Below are 20,639 nucleotides of genomic sequence, written 5' to 3'. Positions count from 1 at the left end.
ATTTCTATTAACTTGTTAGTTGGAAATGCAAATTAGATTGGACAAGGATTATCTATTTTCAGGAGACATCAAAAATTAATTTAAATCAATTATTACCACATGTTTAAAATGTATAGCCTAATAGGCTATAACCAATTAGGTATATAGCTGCTGCAAATACTAAAAACTTAATGAAGTGAAAATCCTCTTCGAAGTATTTTAATGGAATCAAAAATTGCTCCCAAATAGTATAAAAATTGTTGTCTTTGAAAGGAATCTTAGGTCTTAGTTCCTGAGCTTTATATCTGTCAGTTTCCTTTTGACTAATGATTTAGTTTTGTCCATCAATAATTAAAAAGTATTTAAAATCTTATTTCTAGAAATAGGTCATTTAAAATCTTGCCTTTAGAAATGTCTCATTGAAGTCTTTTCCAACACTTAATGGTGGTGTTAGTTCTTTTTCCCAATAATGTTCATAAATAAGATGTATATAAACATATAAATTTACATCTGAGAGCTACCTAGAGTCACCATGAGAAGTTGGGCAGCCATTTAAACTTTCTTAACACATAAAAATAAATAAAATAAAAAGAATGTATTCTTGTACAGATCTGTGGTCCAAAACTCATGCCAAACAATGATGGCAAATGTTTGGGTATGTAGAAGAATGGCCATTTCTTTAAATAATATGCCTCAATGCAGTGAAGTCAATGAATTGCATAATCAAGAGAATTTCTCCATAAGGTTCTATGGCAATCTATCTAGATAGTTCTATGGAAAACTATCACAGTTTTCCTAAACGTTCATTTGGTTTCCAAAGCATGTTTTATTTGACAGTGTTGGGGAAATCACAGCTTGACTCAAAAGCCCCAAAAGACCTCAACCGTTGTGCTATGTCTAAATTATATCATTTAATTTCATGCATGTTATTAAACAATATAATGATAATGTAATTAAAGAATGTAATTAAACAATTGCCTTCCATTGAGGACCTGTATACTGCACAGTCAAAAAGAAGGCTGTGAAAATATTTACAGACCCCTCACATCCTGGACATAAACTGTTTCAACTCCTACCCTCAAAACAATGCTATAGAGCACTGCACACCAGAACAACTAGACACAAGAACAGTTTTTTCCCAAACGCCATCACTCTGCTAAACAAATAATTCCCTCAACGCTGTCAAACTAGTTACTAAGTCTGCACTAATATTAATCTTCTCATCGTTCCTATCACCCATCTCCTCCCACTTATGACTGTATGACTGTAACTTTGTTGTTTGTATCCTTACAATTTATGTTGACTGTTCCCTAATATGATTTGATTGCTTATTTGTACCCTATGACTATTGTTAAGTGTTGTACCTTATGATTCTTGATGAACGTATCTTCATCAAGAGCGTGCACCAAGAGCGTATGCACCAAGACAAATTCCAATCACGCTCGACCAATAAAATTCTATTCTATTCTATTCTAAATTGAAAACTAGTTGTTGATCTTTTTCTCTGGTAGTATCTCTTCTGTATACTTATTACTCCTTGAAATAAGTTATCAGTGACTGTGTCACATTCATTTTCTAATGTTGTGGTGCTTTAATTTGTCATGCAATGTTGAACCTTTGTTCTTACAACAGTGGTGGGCTTTTTTTGTCAGATTTATATATCTTCTTCATGTCTAATACTTCTACATTAGTCTTGGGCTTTGGAGCTCAGTTTAAATGCATTTTGGACAAAATAGCTTTTATCTAACCCCAGATATTTGTAGAATAATGCTGCTTTCCATATAGCTCTTTGATTAAATTTAGTAACCACTGCAGCCAATCTTGACTCATTTTGCAGCTTTTGAGGAGCCAAAAATAGTACGTCAATTTAAGAATCTCACACTTATCCCAGAAAATGGGCATTTTTTCCTGCAAATGTATTTACTGTTTAGTGTTTGGGAATGATTGTCCTGGGAAGAAGAAAAAGCTGCTGAAAATAAACTTGAGCTTTTTCCATTCCGTGCTTTTACTGCATTGTGATGATGGCTGTAATAGGCAGTTTGGAGATGCCAGAGCTGCATGTTAAAGCTGCAAATAGCCCCAAGATACTGTGAGTAATTATATAGGGAGTTGGGGACAGGAAAAAGACTTTCTTCTCTTTTCCTGCAGTTGTTTGCCTTCTGCTGACCTCATTCTTTAGTCAAACCAGAGGGGCAGTTAGCAACAGGCAAGAGATGGACCCTCCAGTCATCATTGTTCTGGACGTTAGATTTGTCTTTTTGTGGCAGTTTCCTCCATTTATCTTTCAGAGACAGGACACTATAATTAGAAGCAACTATACCTCTGCCCTGCTCACCTTGAATATCAGACCCATGATAGTAGAACCTCATAGTTTCCATCTTGGTGATATCCAGCTGTGTTAGACAATTTCCAGCCAACAGGACTCCCAGTCATATCTGGAAAACACCTGAGAATATACTGAGAAACCAATTAAAAAAATGATTTCTTATTTTCAAAGCCTACATTTACGTCCCCATGAAGATGTATTTAACCATAGATCTTCCCAGGATTGATCATGCAGTCATGTACAAGATAGAGTGGTGCAGCCATAAGTTGGCACTGATAGTCTGCCTGTACTGTACAATTAGGCTATTCTTTCTACAAAATATTCTTGTCTTTTCTTGCTGCTGGTTTCATCGTGATGTCTCCAATAAATTTTCTTCATAGCATTGATGTGCTTTGCCATATATTTGATTCAAAGCCAATTTTTTGCACCAGTTGGAGAATCTGGCTTGTTTTTGTTGCCTCCATTCCTTTTTCTTATTTGCACAAAAACCGTTTCTTTCCTTTGAATAGTGTTTTAGATCAGAGTCTTTTGTCCCTGACCATCATGGACACTGAAATTTGCAAAGACCTTAAATTTACATAATTTTCTATAGCAAAGGAATGGCAATAGCTTTTAGGTTTATATATTGCTCCGTAGCACTTTACATCACTCTCTAGGTAGTTTACAATGTAGAAGCATTGTTTTGCATATTATCTCCAACAATCTAGGTCATTATTTTACTGACCTTGGAAGGATGGAAGGCTGAGTCAACCTTGACCCTGTCCATCCAGATCGAACTCCAGGCTGTGGGCAGAGCTTGCCTGCAAGTGCAATACTGCACTTTAACCGCAGCTCATTCCTTTTCACTTATATAACATAATCCTCTAGAAATCATATGTGGTGATGCTCTCACTGAGGGAGAAGCAGCATTCATACTTCTTCTTTACTGGAAGAAGTTACCTACAGAAGTCCCTCTCAGGCCCAAGCTGTTTCCCCAGGAATAATGTAATCCACCATAATTACACACAAATTTTATCAATGTAAGTTAAAACCTGTCTTCATCATTATTATATCGGTACAGAAATGCTGCGGATGATATAGTCACTAGAGTGGCCAAACAGAATATGCAAACAGTGCCAAAATTTTAAGAGACATACATAGAAATTATTTCTAACCAAAAAACTGGGGTTGGCCTGTCCCACTTGCTTCAGCTGAAAAGGCCTACTTTGGATCCCATCTGCCAAAGAAGTTTAGTTGGCAGTGTCCAGGAGAAGAGCCTTCTGCTGTAGTCTCCACCCTTTAGAACATTCCCCCACTGGAGTTGAGGTTGACCTCCACATTCCTGGCCTTCCAGAAAAGCTTTAAAATCTGGCTCTATTGGCTGGCCTGGGCCCCTGTGGGGCAATCTATGCCGGGACTGGCAGATGGGGTAGAGAGAAGAATCCCTACCCTTAGGATGTCTGTTCTCTTGGTTGTTAGTTTCTCATTTAATCTTTTCACTTTAACCATTTCATGTTTTCTTTTCTTTTTTTACCTTTTTATCATTTTGTAAGCCACCCAAAGTCACTGCAACAGTGAGATAGGCAGCATATAAATTTAATAAATAAATAAACCTGTTCCTCAAGAATGTTCTGATTAAAGGGCATTTCCTTCCCCTTAAAGCAAGGCTACTTACTGCTAAAATCAGGCATATTTAATATTAAATAGATAGTAAATATACTTCTAAAAGAAACCAAATATTCAGAGTATGCCTTTGTAGTCAGGATATGCATTACCTTCGAAAGTATTGTCACACATACCCTGTTTCCCCGAAAATAAGACCCAACCGGAAAATAAGTCCTAGCATGATTTTTCAGGATGCTTGTAATATAAGCCTTACCCCCAAAATAAGCCCCAGTTAAGATTGTTAGCCAGATGGGTGCATTTAGTACCGTGCTTCTCCAAAAATAAGACCTAACCAGAAAATAAGCTCTAATGCGTCTTTTGGAGCAAAATTTAATATAATGGTTCTTATTTTTGGGGAAACATAGTAATACCCTCGTCTGGGAATAAAATTTAGCTGAAAATGGGACTTAACATTGTGCATAGGATTGGGCTGCCAAGGAATCCATGATCACATAGACCTCTGCTTTATTTCACGTGAATTTCTTGCTGGAGAAAAACTGAGTATAAAGGCCCTATTTGACAAGAGAAATACTTGTACAATATCCTCTTACTAATGTAGCTCAGCTCGCTTTTCTCATCTAAAGTTGAAAAAGGAAAAGCTTTTTTTCTGATAACTCTGCTGCCTCTTAGTGGTTCTGAATTTCCAAATCCTAGATTTTTGCTTATGCACTATTGAAAGCTTTCTTCTTTACATGAATATGCTGAATAATGTTTTCTAGGCTTTATGGGTTTTTGGTTACATTATCCTTTGGGTCTCCCCACAGATGACAGTTAGGGTGATAATTTGGTATGTGAAGGAAGAGCTTTTCTTAGTTTTCTTTACTTAGGTATATCTAATCTAACAAAGAGAAGAATTAGGGTGACATGGCAGAGGTCTTCCAATATTTCAGGGGCTGTCACAGAGAAGAGGATCAACCTATTTTTCAAAGCACCTGAGGGCAGGATAAGAAGTAACATATGGAAGATTATCAGAGAGATCCAACCTAGAATTAAAGAGAAAGTTCCTGACAGTGAGAACACTTAATCAGTGGAACCTCTTGTCTCCAGAAGTTGTGGATGCTCCATCACTGGAGGTTTTTAAGAAGATATTGGATAGCCATTTGTTTGGAATGGTAAAGGTTCTCCTGCTCAAATGGGGGATTAGACCAGAAGGACCTCCAAGGTCTCTTCCAGCTCTGTTGTTCTAAGCTATGCTCTTAATTGGAAAAACTAGCTTCATTTTGAAAGGGTTGTGGTGCTTGTGGCTTTAAACCACATCCTCCGGAAGTACAGATCTGCTGCTGTTGCTGGACCAGATGGAGTGACCACAGGAAATGAAATCAAATAGTTGCATTTAGCATACACAAACCCAATGTAAGGCCAGAGTTACCCTCCCTTCCCATTAATACAGATTTTTCTGCTGAAAATGAGGTATCCAAATAAGTTTAACTACATTGGAAATATCCTGTTATTACATACATTTGAAAAGCCCTTCTATTTTTAAACTCACTTTGATAAATTCTTCTTTTTAGCTAATACGCTTAATGACTTTGGAAGTTTTAATTGATTTCTTCCCAGCCTAATTTGTACTCCAACTAATTCAGCAAAGCTTTGAGTCAATGGAAGGGTTTCAGAAATCGGATTTCTGCTTTTAAGTAAATATATATACATATATCTTCCTTTTTTCCTGCTTATCTATCCATTTACAGTATGATATGAGTCAGAGTTAATGTCTCAATCTGGTTCTCTAGTTTTTGTTCTTGTTCTGGTTTTACTCATTGTCTTTGTTGATTAATAATGTACTGACTGATGAACACACTTCCGACCATTCAATTACCGAAACTTGAGGGTATTCTTGAAGGTCAGGGAGAAAAAGATTTGTGCTGTACTAAATACCTGCAATAAGTGGGAAGTATCATCAAACCTTCGCACACAACTTCTCCATACTGTAATTATAACTGAAGTTAAGTGGCATTCAGAAATCTTGTGCCTTCCACCAAAAGAGATGTCTACTATAATCCAATTGAACTGATGTATATATAAGTTAATGCCATTGCTTTTGTTCATTTCACCATCCTGGCCAAGCCAGGAATTAATTCTGCAACTGAAAACCTGGGCATTCAGTTAGAAAGGTTTACTCACAAATTTCAACGGTTGTCTTGCCTCATCTACTTTATATAATCCATGCTGGATTCTAAAATACAAGTTTTCTGAGCCAAAAAATAAATAAATAAGGAAAATAACTAATTTTTCAATATATTACATCAATGATCAAGTATGCTGTCTTGTTTCCTACAATGTAGCTGGAGATTTGTCATCTGCTGATCCCATGGTGCTGGAACAATATGTGGTGGTGGCTGATTACCAGAAGCAAGAGAGCTCTGAAATTAGTTTGTGTGCTGGCCAAGTTGTGGACATAATTGAGAAGAATGAATCTGGTAAGGGTTACTCATTTGGGATATAGAGGAGTCCAGAAAAAGCAATTTGTAAAAAAGATCTCTTGTTTCTTATAACTCCTAATATACTTTGCCTAAATGTGTTCTAATGGGGATACATTTAGGCAAAGGAATGGCCTCCATAATAGATTTCATGTTTGAAAGCAACTTAGTAAGATTTTATCCTAGCTCCATTTCACAAATCCCTTGTCCAAATTTCTAAATTTGGGGACACGCTCTCTAGAAACCAGCTTTCTATTTTGAAATTTCCATATTAATTAAATAAAAAGATTTCATTCACAGAGCACCTCCCAGCTTTTGTTTGTGTGTGTTAAATGCTTCTTCTAGAATTATCATAATTCAGCAACTTCATACATCTGTGTCTGGATTTGGATGTACTTTGTTTTTCAGAAAAAATAAACAGTAACACTTGTTTTGCCTGTTTAATTCAAATAAAGAATGGCCTCTGAAAGTTGTTTTGGATTTGTGTTTTAACATAGGAAAACTTTGAATACATTATTTTGCTGGCAAAAAGAATCCTATAACAAAACATATTACTCTCTATTTTAATAGCTTTTATGTAAATTACTAATCTTGTATTGCTTTAATACTATCCAGAACTGAAATGACTTCCTAGTTTTTCACTCAGTCATTTAAATATCCACTCTGAATAGAGTTTGAATTATGAATTCACATAGGAAGAACACAATAAATGGATTGCTGTATGGATTAAATTGCAGTTATTATTCAAGCATAAAGAAATAAAGGAAAATCTACAGAAATAAAACGATCTATTTCCAACATTTCATAATGCTCTCTCAGCATACTTTCTCAATTCAGTGAAAGGCCATGGAAAAATAGGTAGCCACCTACTTATGATAGCAATATCACTTAGACTTATATACCACTTCACAGTGCTTTACAGCCCTCTAAGCGGTTTACAGAGTCAGCATATTCCCCCCAACAATCTGGGCCTTCATTTTACCACCCACCAGGATGGAAGGCTGTGTCAACCTTGAACTGGTCAGGATTGAATTGCTGGCATTAGGTAGAATTAGCACGCAATACTGCAGTCTCACCACTGTGCCACCACAACTCTTATATCACAATAAAGGCAAGAATTTCAGTTGCTAAGCAATCATTTGTTAAGTGAATCTCAGCAGTTGTTAAGTCAATTGTGTGATCATTAAGCAAATCCAGCTTCCCTTATAGGCTTTGCTTATGGGAAATTGACTGAGGAAGTTGCAAGTGGCGATCACATAACCCTGGGATGCTGCAACTGTCATGGATACATGTTGGTTGCCAAGTGCTTGAGTTCTGATCATGTGACTGTGGGGATGCTGCAACGACTGTAGGTGTGAGGATAGGTCTTAAGTCACTTTTTTCAGTAACATCGTAACTTTGAACGGTTGATAAACAAATGGTTGTAAGTCGAGGACCACCAATAGAATTTGACTAGATTCTCCACAATTGTTTTGTTTGTTTTCATGGAAATTATTCACTGCTTCAACATCCAATGCGGCAATATTTCCTGGGGCAGCAATCTTGCACTTTGAATTCTGAAGAGACCGATTGAAACCTTCTTTAGTAGATTGAAATCGAGTGGTACAAAAAAGTGACACTTTCTATCATTTCTACAAGTGCATAACAATAGTTCTAATAGACAGCAATTAAAAGTGGGGAAAAGTGAAATGAAGAACCCAGCATGTCAGCATACCTTTGAATGCCGACCTTTATTTTCACTTACATTAACAGGATTTTGTTTGTAAGGAGAAAAGTCGCATGCAGAAGGTAGTACAATATTGATTGCCTAATTCCAAGGGACCTCAGCATGCCTCTCATTTTCTTAATTGGAAGTCAGACCACAGAAACTGATGTGATCCATGATTAGTACAGGATTGGGATGGAACATTCCATGATGAACTGTGTTGCATAATCTTCTCTAGAATGGATTGTGACTCTCTACTTAATTCTTTTTTTTTCCTTACGTTTAGGCTGGTGGTTTGTAAGTACATTGGACGAACAAGGATGGGTTCCTGCAACATGCCTAGAAGTCCAGGATGGTGCCCAGGATGAATTTTCAATGCAAACTGAAGAAGGTGGGAGTAGATCAAGATACTTTCAGATTGGCCCCAAATTCGTTTTCGTATTATAGGCTTTGGTGGGGCTTTGAGCCCATATAAAATATTTAGGATAATTTTCACAGAGGAAATACACTAAATACTTAAGTGCCAAGGGAGTACTTCCAAGGGAGTCCCTATATGGGTTTTTTTTTGCCCATAGCAAGTTCTCATGAAGATTAAAATCATTTAGTTTGATATTTTTAGCAGAGGAGACTGGTTTGTTAGGGCTCCTTCTTCATAAGCTTTCGGACTCAAGTGCTTTTCCATTCAAGAGTCATGCCAGATTTTGGCATAGAAAGCCCAGGTAGACCTTGACTTACAACCACAACTGAGCCCAAAATTTCTGTTGCTAAGAGAGACATTTGTTAAATGAGTTTTGCCCAAATTTACAACTTGCTAAGTAAATCACTGTACTTGTTAAATTAGTAATATGGTTCTTAAGCAAATCTGGCTTCCCGATTGACTTTGCTTGTCAGAAGGTCGCAAAAAGTGATCACATGACTCTGGGACACTGCAACCCAGAGTCATGGTAGTACAGTGGTTTAAAGCACCCTGTTATTAACACAGCTGCCTGAATTACTGCAGGTTCGAATCTTACCAGGCTCAAGGTTGACTCAGCCTTCCATCCTTTCTAAGGTAGGTTAAATGAGGACCCAGTTTGTGGGGGCAATAAGCTGACTTTGTATAAATATACAAAAGTATGAAGGCTATTGCTTAACGCATTGTAAGCCGCCCTGAGTCTCCGGAGAAGGGCGGCTTATAAATCAAATTAAAAAAAAAACAAACCGTCAAAAATGTGAGTCAGTTGCCAAGCATCTGATCACGTGACTTGGGACTGCTGTAATGGTTGCAAGTGAAAAATGGTCATAAATCACTTTTTCAGTGATGTTGTAACTTTGAACAGTCACTAAACAAACTGTTGTAAGTGAAGGACATCCTCTATTAATGCTCACATGAATTCCAAAAAAACAAATAATAAAAAACAAATGAATAGTTCATGCTTAACCCAGGGCATAGAATCTGAACAGTAGTTATACCCAGGTGACTCTGAGAACACAGAAAAACCTCCAACTGGCCTCAATGACTCTCTGAATGAATGCAAATGACCAGCTGTCTGCAAAAAGTATAAATTTTTCCCTTCCTATCCCAACATTGAATCAGATCTGAAGAAGCTTCTTGGATGAGAAGCAAAATGTCTTCAAAAAAACCCTAGAAAGTCCAATTGCCTCTTGACCTGGATGACTGAGAATCTCCTTAGACAATTTGAATAGAAAGTTTTTAAAAAGTGCTTTTGAAGGCAATTTCTAAAGTAACCCATATTTTCATGAAGAATGCATGTGAACATGAATTATGAATTGAGTGACAGCTTTTTTTAATGGACTGATATGGAGGAGGGCATCTTTAGTTGAGGAAATTCTGCACTGAACAGGAGTTTATTCTATTAAGGAATAAGGGAGTAAAGTCCTAATAACAGAACTTATTAAAGTAATGCAAATGTTAGAAATTGCAGTGGAAGTTTGATTTGCTGACTACGACATCAGTTGCATTGAGGATGGGTAAAACTGAAGTTTTACTTTAATTTTTTTTTTTTAAATTAAAAAAACCCGAGATGTGTTTTAGCGTGGCCTTTTAAATCAAATTGCTCAAGTCTCTGCCATATACCTGGGAGGAAACAAATGTGTGTATATACTCTAAACCAGGGGTCTCCAACCTTGGCAACTTTCAAGACTTGTGGACTTCAACTCCCAGAATTCCTCAGCCAGAAAAATCTTAAAGTTGCCAAGGTTGGAGACTCCTGCTCTAAACCATCTTGTGTGTTGAACAATCTTAACTGAGATGTATTAGGTAAATCATGGTTAAATCATTGCTTAGTGTGGTATGTGGATCATGTCATTGTTAACCTTATTATAGCATTAAATCTTCTTTTTAAAAAGGTAAACTTTCCCCTCCTTATATCCTGTTTTGTGCCTTTCCTGCTTCCCCAACATGCTCATCTCAGTCTCATGGAGATACTGGTCTCTTCCCAGACATGTGGGTCGCCGTCGAACTCTTGGGGACTTGTACACCAGTGGATGGGGTCAAGGTGGATGTTGTGGAGATCTCTTTGTGCTTTCTTCTTCTGTGCTTTGGACTGTCTTTCTCTGTGTTTGCATGTGCTGTCCACTGTGGCCCATTGTTGCATGCAATTTGTTTCTTATTGATATCCAGAGTGTCTATTTCCTTAATACATTGCTTATTGTAACTGTTAAATCTGCTTACACTTGAGTATGTGTGGCCTCCTTTCCATTCCCTTGAAACTACTTTGAGACCCTTATTCTGACAATTTCTACTCTTGGGTAAATTGTATTTTATTTGATCCTAACCGAAGTTTAAATGTATTTTTATCTTCTTTTTTTTAAAAAAAAAAAAAATCTGCATGTTAAATGCAAACTCCATCAGCCACTTAATTACTGAGACTGCAACAGACATCATAGGGCCTGTGGGAGAAGGCAAATTCTCACATATTGCAATGCTTGTTGCAGCCTTCAAAATGATCAGCATCATTTCTCCCACTCTGCATTATTTGAAAGGTTTAATTGTGAGTTCTTTGGAAGAAGAAATCATTTCCCATGAAAGCAACCTTAACATGGGCCAGCAATTACTGCAGCTATGACAAACCTACTTCCATGATACCTTAGGGGAACAGATGACACAACTGCATAGTATTTCAGCCTACAAGAGATATGTCTCTTATTCCATTGTTCACATGAATAGTTCATTTGAATGAACTGTCATTGGTTCTGATAAGATTGCTAAAATGACATCTGTACTGAAGCATCTAGTAGTTTGTAGCTGACACTTGGAATAAATGAAAAAATAGATCATGTAGAATTGGTTTGGTCATCTGTCAAACAAAAAACATATCACATTATTTTCTGGATTACCAGGTTCCATAAATAACCATTTTTGTGTTCCTGCTTCAATTAGAAAAAAGAACATAGAAGTTATTTGAGAGGCATTAGTGGGGCTGCATTAGACTTTTATTATAAATTATGAAAATCTGTCTTTCAAAGGTGATGTTGAGCCTTTGGTGAGCCTTTGTGTCAAAAGGACAGAATCAACCATATTCAGTAGATTCGACTCTATTGTGGAATATCAACAATCAGTTGATTCTACTCTATTGTGAGGGCCAGTTTACTGTACTAAATTATCTAAAATGTATGGATTTTCAGATTTGTTCTGTTTTTGTTTTTAAATGATGTCTTCCCAATTATTATTTACCTTTTTTTCCTGTCTCTCTCTCTTTCTCTCTTTTACTGCTATATTTCTCTTTGAATAGAGAAATATATGGTGATCTACCCATACGCTGCTCGGGATCAAGATGAAATAAACCTGGACAAAGGAGCTACTGTGGAGGTGATCCAGAAAAATCTGGAAGGATGGTGGAAAATCAGGTATATGTCCAGTCATGATTCAAAAGGCAATAATGGGAAATAGATACTTTAAGATCACAAGACCCAAGGTATTCCATTGTTTTTGAAGTTTTCTTCAGTGAAGGGATAGGAAAATAACTTTCAAAGTACAGGTAGTCCTCGACTTACAATAGTTCATTTAGTGACTGTTCAAAGTTACAATAGCACTGAAAAAATTGACTTATGATCGTTTTTCACACTTACGACAGTTGTTGCAGCAATTCCCATGGTCATGTGATCAGAACTTGGAAGCTTGGCAACAGATTCATATTTAAGATGGCTGCAGTGTTCCAGGATCATGTGATCACCTTTTGCAACCTTCTGACAAGCAAAGTCAATGAGGAATCCAGATTTCACTTAACAACTGTCGTGGTTCACTTAACTGTGGCAAGAGAAATTGTAAAATGGGACAAAATTCACTTTGAAATGTTTCACTTAGCAACAGAAATTTTGGGCTCAGTTGTGGTTCATAACTTGAGGACTACTTCTGTAGAGATAGGAACTCTATGACATTTATTCTGCTTCGGAAAAATACAAAATAATTCTGATTTTAGAAGAAAAGTAGTAGGTACACAATCTATATCCTGCTCATCCTAATGTCAGCGTTCCAGGAAAACCCCAACTCCAAGTAAAGACGTGGAAGCAAACATTTTTCCAAAGTTCTCTTTACTAGAATAGGCAAACTGGCACATCTGGGAAAACCCGAATCTGAAAAGCCCGGGTTTTCCTTCAGTAAGTCAAAGCTCCCAAAACCATCCCCTTTCTCCTTAGTCACATGCTCCAATCAATGTCCGTTCCATCTCGACCCAGCCCCCTGACCACTCCTCCTCCAGATGTTGGATCGCCCTGACCTTGACTGACCAGAATAATGCTATTATGTCTACTAACCCCCTCTCCTAAATCCCCCCTCCTACTTTCCCACACATGAGGAGGTGGCAGCATTGAAGCTTCCGGCCTAATATGGCTTCCAAGGCTGACACTTAATATAGATTCTAGAACCATATCCCCTGAACTCAAAAAGACTATATATTTTGCTTTTTAAAAAATAAGAAGAAAAATCACCAGGAAAGATCCTCTCACACAGGTTAAGGTTGTATTTTGTGATTACATTTAATTACATCCTTGTGTGTGGCCAGAATTTGAAAACATTTAATACAGCAGTTTCTGACTAAAATGGTCCAACTGAGATCAGCATATGTGGGCCTGATTGGGGTAAATTGCAGGAGTGACACAGAAATATAATTTTATGTCATTTTTTCTATTTTATATATTTATATTTATTATATATTAAATTATTGTATTTTATCCTATAAAATACAAATCCTATATTATATTTTACACTACTGTTTATTTTAAATTGTTTGTATAAGATTTTATTGGTAATACATGTTTGAACCTTGTATTTTGATATGGCCCATAGGCTAATCAATAAGCTAATCTAATTAGACAAGAGATCAGATTATTTCTATTTCTTTAGATATCAGGGTCAGGAGGGTTGGGCCCCAGCATCTTACCTGAAAAGAGGGAGCGGAGACCTACTTACATCAAAACTGGGATCTGCAGCTTCAGCCCATTCACACGCGTTGGATATGGATGGACTTTCTCGACAGCAGAACTCTCCAGGTCGAGACAAGGATGGACTGAGTAATCAAAGAGATGGGAGATATGATGGCCGCCCATTGCCCAATGTGGACCTTCAACGAAGTAAGTTGGGAACAATGAAGAAAGTGTTTAATGCTTTTTGAAGTAAATTGATCAATCAGGTAAAAGCAAGAAATTGTCATGACTCTTGGGTTACCCATTTTTCTTTGAACTGAATGTTGCATTTTGCTTTTGACTGGCATGCAGGGGTTCTTGCAGTCCAATGATAATTAAATCAGAACAAATAGTATTTTAGAACTAATTTTAAATTTACACCAATTTAAATGGTCTTGGACTAGTTAATCTAATTACACCCAAAGCATTCAATAAATTTTCCATCCTGGCATGGTTCTCTTGATAGGATAAAGTTAAAGTTAGTGTACATTTTAAGAATCTTTATATTGGAAGTGACATATTGAGAATACGGAACAGATATTTTATTGATAACTCAAAGCAGCAAGCATACCTAATCCTTCCTCCTTCTCCTGTTTTCCCACACAACAATAATCCTGTGAGATGGGTTGTGCTGAGAGAAAATGAGTGGCCCAAAGTTGCTATTTACTGTTCTTTGTTATTTTATTTTTCCTTACAGCTTTTATTTTGCTAAAAATTTATTTAATAAAAATTATTAAAACGAACGAATGAATTTTCCATCCTCTTAAGGTAAAAAATTCATTTAATGATACCGTTTGGGATTATTTTTTGAATTTCATGCAGTCCTGTTGTACGGGTAGCCCTCAGGTTACAACAGCAATTTGAACTGGGAACCCCCTTGTTAAACAATGGGGTCATAAAAGGTAATGTCATGTGACTGCATTGCTTGCCAATTGCAATTTCAGCGGTCCTGATTGCCATTGTTAAACAAGGACCACACGGGTCATTAAGCAAGGATCTCACGTGAACATGACTTTTGACTTCTTGCCAGCTTCCCCAGGACAACCTATAGAGTATAAAGGTATTTTATGGTTCTGGACTCCAGTTGTGTCTCTTTAATGCTAAATCCTCACCCTTCCCAAATTTTTGTTCCTCTATTGGAGAATTGGTTGGGACATAGATAATAAATCTGTTCTTTACCCGGGATGGCTGAATGTTAGCTCCACGAGCAATGGTGGGTTGCTGCTGGTTGTAACAACCGGTTCACCCAGCACCGAAAATGTGAGCACACACCTTCCACGCATGCACACAGCTTCAAAAACACGGCGATATAGGACGGAATAGTGCCAAAGTGGGTGATCCAAATTGGTCCAAACCTACAGCAATCCACCTCTGTCTATGAGGTAGACCAGGCTAAGAAACTAATGCCATGGCATACACCTTAGGATTTTTATTGCAGCTGTATTTTGCAAGTCTAACTGTGTTGCCCCCCGTGCCCCCTCCTTCCTTCATGTGAACAAGGGAGGGGCTCATTCTTTTCTTTTCTTTTTTTTTTTTTAATAAAAAAGTTTTTATTTTCTGATCAAACAAGTATACAATATAAACAATCATTCATACTATCATCAGAAAAAAAGAAAAAAAAATCAATTTGGTAAACTCAATCTTCAACCCCTCCTTACCACCCCCCACCCCCGACTTCCCAGAACAAAAACAGGGCATAGATTTCACCAAACATTCGCTAAAATAAACTAGCTAACTGCAAGATTTAATAACTCCCAAGACCCCTTAACTCCCCTTTTACAATTTCATCAACCTCCCTTTATATAAACACAAAGTAACATGTAATCCAATAACTCTAAGAATTTTAAAACCATTAACAAATCTTAAACATTCAAACCTAAAAACATTTTTCCCCCTCCTATTTTTCTCAAAGTTCAGATATTTTGAAATCTCATAACAAAAAATAAACCTTAGATATTCACTAATTAAATTTCTACATTTTTATAATTAACCATTAGTACATTAACTAGAAAACCAAAAAAGATTAATCAACCATTAATACATCATATTTGAAAATCAATATTCAACTTTATACTTTTTCCCCCTCAGTAGTTATAACACCTAAAACATAATCAATTTAAACCATGAATAGAACAACTGCAAAGCCAAAAAAAAAAAAATTAATCTTCCATTCTTGGTTTCTTATTTTGAAATCTCATAACAAAAAATAAACCTTAGATATTCACTAATTAAATTTCTACATTTTTTAAGTTTCTAAATTTCCCCCCTTCATTATTCCTCCCTCCAATTTTTAAAATTTAAAAGATAATCAACAACATAATTAACCATTAATACATAAACTAAAACACCAAAAAGGATTAATCAACCATTAGTACATCATATTTAAAAATCAATATTTAACTTTATACTTTTCCCCCCTCAGTAGTTATAATACCTACAACATAATCATTTTTAACCATGAGTAGAACAACTACAAAGCCAAAAGAAAAGGTTAATCTTCCATTCTTGCTTTCTTTTTATATTTTTTCCAATCTTTCTGCATCCCTCCTACTTCTATTTTGAGGAGGTTTTTCATTTTAATTTGAGGTTGATATAACTGCAAAAATTGTCCCCTTTTTAAAAAAGTTTCCTCTGATTTAGAGCCCCCAAATCGCCTCTTCATGCTTATATAAATCAGTTCATTCCTTCGTCTGTAAAACCAAAGTTTGTCAAGAGTTTGTGAAGAAAAGTTCAATTGTTTCTTTTCTATTAAATGTATAGATGCCACTGACAAGTCTCCTTCATCTTCTGAAACTTCGAAAGTCTGGTCATTTACTACTTTTTTCCAAACCAAATCATAATTTTGAAGGATTCTATCAATTTTTCCGAAAAGAGCAGAGAGTAAGCTCGAAAATTCTTGAGAAAATTCTTCCACCCTCTCTGCTGCAATATCTCCTGAGTTGTCATCATGCTCCGTAGTTGTTTTGATTTCCTCAGTCATTTCTGTTGTTATCCCTTTAAGAATTGCTATTTGGTTACTTATAGCTGCAGTATGATTATTCATGGCTTCTTTTATAAATTCTGTAAGTTCTGCATCAAAATCCTTACAACTCTGTAAATCAGACAACTGTTTCGTTTCTGACACCTCCAAATAGCATCCAGCACTTTCAAGATCTCCTTTCTTAGAAGCCATTTTATTTTAAAGAAATTTTCTTTCTTCCCACAACCATAAAATCATAAAGTCAGAGCCATCCTTTTGAGCAGCATTCAGCAATTTCTTTATAAACAATCTTTTCCCAAACAGCTCTTCAAAATCTATTCCAGCAACTTAAAGCCAGTCTCTGAGCACGAGTCTATTAGCAAAAACTTTTTCTAACTTTCCCTTTTAAAATCGCAACAAAGAAACGCCATCTTAACTTCCAGCTCAGAAAATCCAATTAGAAACATTGTATCCCCGGAGTTAAGTGTTATACTTGCAAAAAGCTTGTCCTCCTGCTTCTGTTCCGCCTGCTTTTTTGAAATCATTTAATCTTCTGTTTGACAGCAGAAATTGGACGCAACACCTAGCTCTGTAAAAAAAAAACAGAGTCCCCCCGGATCCGGAGCTTCAGTGGGCTGAACGGGGAGCTCTCACCCTCCTAACCCCTGGAATTAATCCAGGGGTTTTCAGGGAGCTCTACCCTCACCCACCTGCTCTCCTCCCCTTCTTTTCCCGAAGGGGAGATTTTCAAGCCGTTTGACAGCTGATTAACGCTGTCAGAACGGCTCAACGGAATCACGGGGGCGGCGGTCTAAAAAGACCGTCAATGGTGCTGCGGAGCCAACCCGGAAGAGGGCTCATTCTTTTCTTGGCCGAAGCTCAAGACCTGCTTGTCTGACCATTGCCTTGGTAGTAGCTTTTCCTCCTCTCCTTCAAGGCCATTCCCTCAAACAGTTGTAATGGATGTCTGGATATTACATGTTCCCATTAAGGGACACAAGCATTCCACTGTTCCTAAGTTATCTATGAAGGAAAACCTCATCTGTTTTTTTTCTTTCTTCCTTCCTTATCCCCTTTTCCACCCTGCCTCTGTGGAACTCAGTGGAGTGCTTAGGGCAACTGATCCAAGATCTACTAAAACCTTGATTAGATGAATCATCATTGAGATAGAAATGAATCAAGAAGCCTGCCAGGGTGCTGCTCATGGGGAAAAGCAAATAGAAAAGCTATAGAGATGTACTTTCTCGGACTAGAATACAGGGAGTCCTCGACTTACAACAACTGAAAAAAGTGACTTATAAACTGTTTTTCACACTTACACACTTACTTGCCACATCCTCATGGATGTGATCAAAATTCAGACACTTGGCAACAGGGTCACACTTAGGACAGGTGCAGTGTCCTGGGGTCATGTGATACTTTTTGTGGTCTTCTGATAAGCAAAGTCCATGGGATAGCCAGATTCACTTAACAACCGTCATTACTAACTTAATAACTGCAGTGATTCACTTAACCGTGGCAAGGAAGGTCGTAAAATGGAGCAAAACCCACTTAACAAATGTCTCGCTTAGCAACAGAACTTTTGGGGACAATTGCAGCTGTAAATTGAGGATTATCTGTAATGAGGTGGTGTTCACAGATGTTTTCTGAAACTCATGCTGATAACTTTGAAGCACATTTAAATACTTGTTTTGACAGAGTCACCAAAGATGAGGCAAAGACCCCCTCCTCGTCGAGATCTCACAATAGTAAGTGTTGCTTCCCGATGCATTTAAGCAGCCTGATAACAACTAATCAGATGGAATGAAGGACATTGGGAAGATAAAAGAGATACAAGTCTTGCTGCCTCTTTTACGTCTGCATAAATCCCCATGTCCAAAGCATTTTTATAGTATGTCAGTTAAGGAGGAAATTGGCATGTCTAAACTTGCTTTTCCCTTTAAAAATATGGGGAGCAAATAAAGTTCAATGTGGTATGAGCTTTGTTCCCAGGGCATTTAATTGGGTGGAATGCAATCACTGTTTTTACTTGTGTGACTTGGATAGTTGTCATAGCAAGAAATCTGTTTCTGGAATTTGTACCTGCAATCAAACTGATAGCATGGGGATTTTTCCAACATTGAATAACTTTACCGTATACAATTAATGCAAGTTTTAGCTATAAAACCCCAGACCCCACTTTTATTTCTATTTAGATTTGCTTCTAAGCACTACCAAAAAGCTGATTTTCTATAAACACACAACGTTGATTTCATAGTTGGAATTGACTGAAGGAACAATTCATCTCTTGTTCTGCAGAGGTTCTGCTGAAAAATGTGTTATGGGTTTGTCATCTCCTTGAGCTCGCTTGCTATGTGACCCTGCAGATCCTGCAGATGGAGGCTGGAATGTCTAATGTGTAAAGAATTGCTTTTTGTGGATGGAAGATGACTGATGCATATTTTTAATATTCTTGTAATAGCCACGGTGTGTCAATCTGCCAAAGCCTCCAGTGCCCCCACAGGTGGAAGAAGAGTATTACACTATTGCTGATTTCCAGACCACCATCCCTGATGGGATCAGCTTCCAGGCAGGACTGAAAGTAGAGGTGAGACTAAGTCTTGTCAGGCCCATCTCCATAATCCCTGGCTTCTTCCACAGAGCTCACTTTAAAACTCACTCTAAAACAGGGCTGTCAAACTCTCGGCCCATTGGCCGGATGCATAACGCACAGTTTAGCGAAGGGGGGAAAAGTCCCGATACGTCACGTGATACCGCCATGATGACGTGAGTTTGACACTCCTGCTCTAAAAGAAAATCCTTTTACAATGGTATAGTATTGTCGGCTAACCCAGTTCTAATAAGCTGTGTGTTGCAATTTTAATCATAGTTTTCTAATGAAGTTTTTCTTCGTTATAATTGTTCCTATCTCAACTACTTGAGTCAGAAATATATTCCAGGAATCAAGATGTTGCTTCTGTCCACTTAAATTTGATAAGAATAGAAGATGTTTGAACAAATCAAACTGGAAATGTTTGATCCAACAGAATGTACTACTAAGATTCTACTTAGAACCATGCCCTTGTGTGACCTCATAAATACAAGAAAGAGGGTTATCTTCCTTGACTTCAACCAGTAGCTCTGGAGAATGATGCATTACAAGAAAGGCAAATTTTCTCTGCTCCCATTAAACGTATTTTTAACTTGAGGAAGTTATTTTTATCTGCCATCCGTGCACTACTAAATTATAGGACAATGTCCTCCTATCAGTATATTCCTGGTTTTAAAATTCAGAAATGTATTTCCTATTCTCTGGTATCCAGGTTATTGCACATTTATAGATGGCTCAATACTGACATCTAGTGACTATTTATTTTCTTGTCATATCAGAATTTCTTGTACCATTGATAGAAGTCATCTGGGATCCCTTGTTTGGAAATGCCCTGCCCATGCTTAGATAGGTAATCATTCAGGAAAACCGCTCATTTCATGATCAATAACATAAATCATCTGGAAATCCTTGATTCTTTCTTGGGCTTGCATCATAAGAAGTTTGGTCATGCCCTATATTGTACAAAAGGTGAATATGCTCCTCTGAACCTTCAGATGTCCAGGTGGATTCAGTGGCAATCATTCTTATCAAGCAGAATTTAAAAGTGAAGAAAAGAAAGTTGCAAATTTTATCAGCTACTTAGTAATAATTTTAGATGACAGATACTAACAATCATGTCCTTGTTAAATATTATTTAAATATTATTTATGCTGTAGAGAACAAAATGGCACCAAATTGAGAATCTAATCTTTTATTATCTTAGGTCAGTGTCGTACAGTTAGACTTAATTAAATAGAAAACAATCTCTGTTTATGATGTGAATTTTTGGTGGTGGTTTGCAAAATCACTAAGTCTCTTCGCAACCACATGGACCATAGTTCGCCAGGCCCCTTGTCCTCCACAGTCTCCCTGAGCCTGCCCAAACACTTGCCCAGTGCTTCAATGACACCATATAATCATCTCATCCCCTGCTATCCCTTTCTCCTTTTGCTTTCAATCTTTCCCGACATCAGGGTCTTTTCCAGTGAGTCCTCTCTTCTTGTTTGATGGCCAAAGTATTTGAGCTTCAGCATCACTATCTGTCCTTCCAAAGGACAGTCAATGTCGATTTCCTTTAGGATCGACTGATTTGATCATACTGTATATTCATTTTCAGTCTACAGTGACTCATCACT

The 20,639-nt window shown here is 37.2% G+C and overlaps 1 protein-coding gene across 1 annotated transcript in view; it reads left to right on the top strand.

Annotated features, from left to right (window-relative positions):
- The window catches only part of SH3PXD2B (SH3 and PX domains 2B), a 121,205-nt gene that overhangs the window by 98,821 nt on the left and 1,745 nt on the right, over positions 1-20,639 (top strand). The window contains exons 8-13 of the mRNA XM_070933967.1: positions 6,232-6,366; positions 8,358-8,462; positions 11,806-11,920; positions 13,416-13,642; positions 18,132-18,181; positions 18,895-19,020. Of these exons, the coding sequence (XP_070790068.1) occupies positions 6,232-6,366; positions 8,358-8,462; positions 11,806-11,920; positions 13,416-13,642; positions 18,132-18,181; positions 18,895-19,020 (758 nt within the window). The remainder of the gene's footprint in view (positions 1-6,231; positions 6,367-8,357; positions 8,463-11,805; positions 11,921-13,415; positions 13,643-18,131; positions 18,182-18,894; positions 19,021-20,639) is intronic.

Source organism: Pituophis catenifer, unplaced genomic scaffold (assembly GCF_029215685.1).
Source record: "Pituophis catenifer annectens isolate HBS135680 unplaced genomic scaffold, rPitCat1.0.hap2 SCAF_2, whole genome shotgun sequence".
In the NCBI taxonomy this organism is placed as follows: Eukaryota; Metazoa; Chordata; class Lepidosauria; order Squamata; family Colubridae; genus Pituophis; species Pituophis catenifer.
This window is presented reverse-complemented; position numbering and strand designations above follow the sequence as displayed.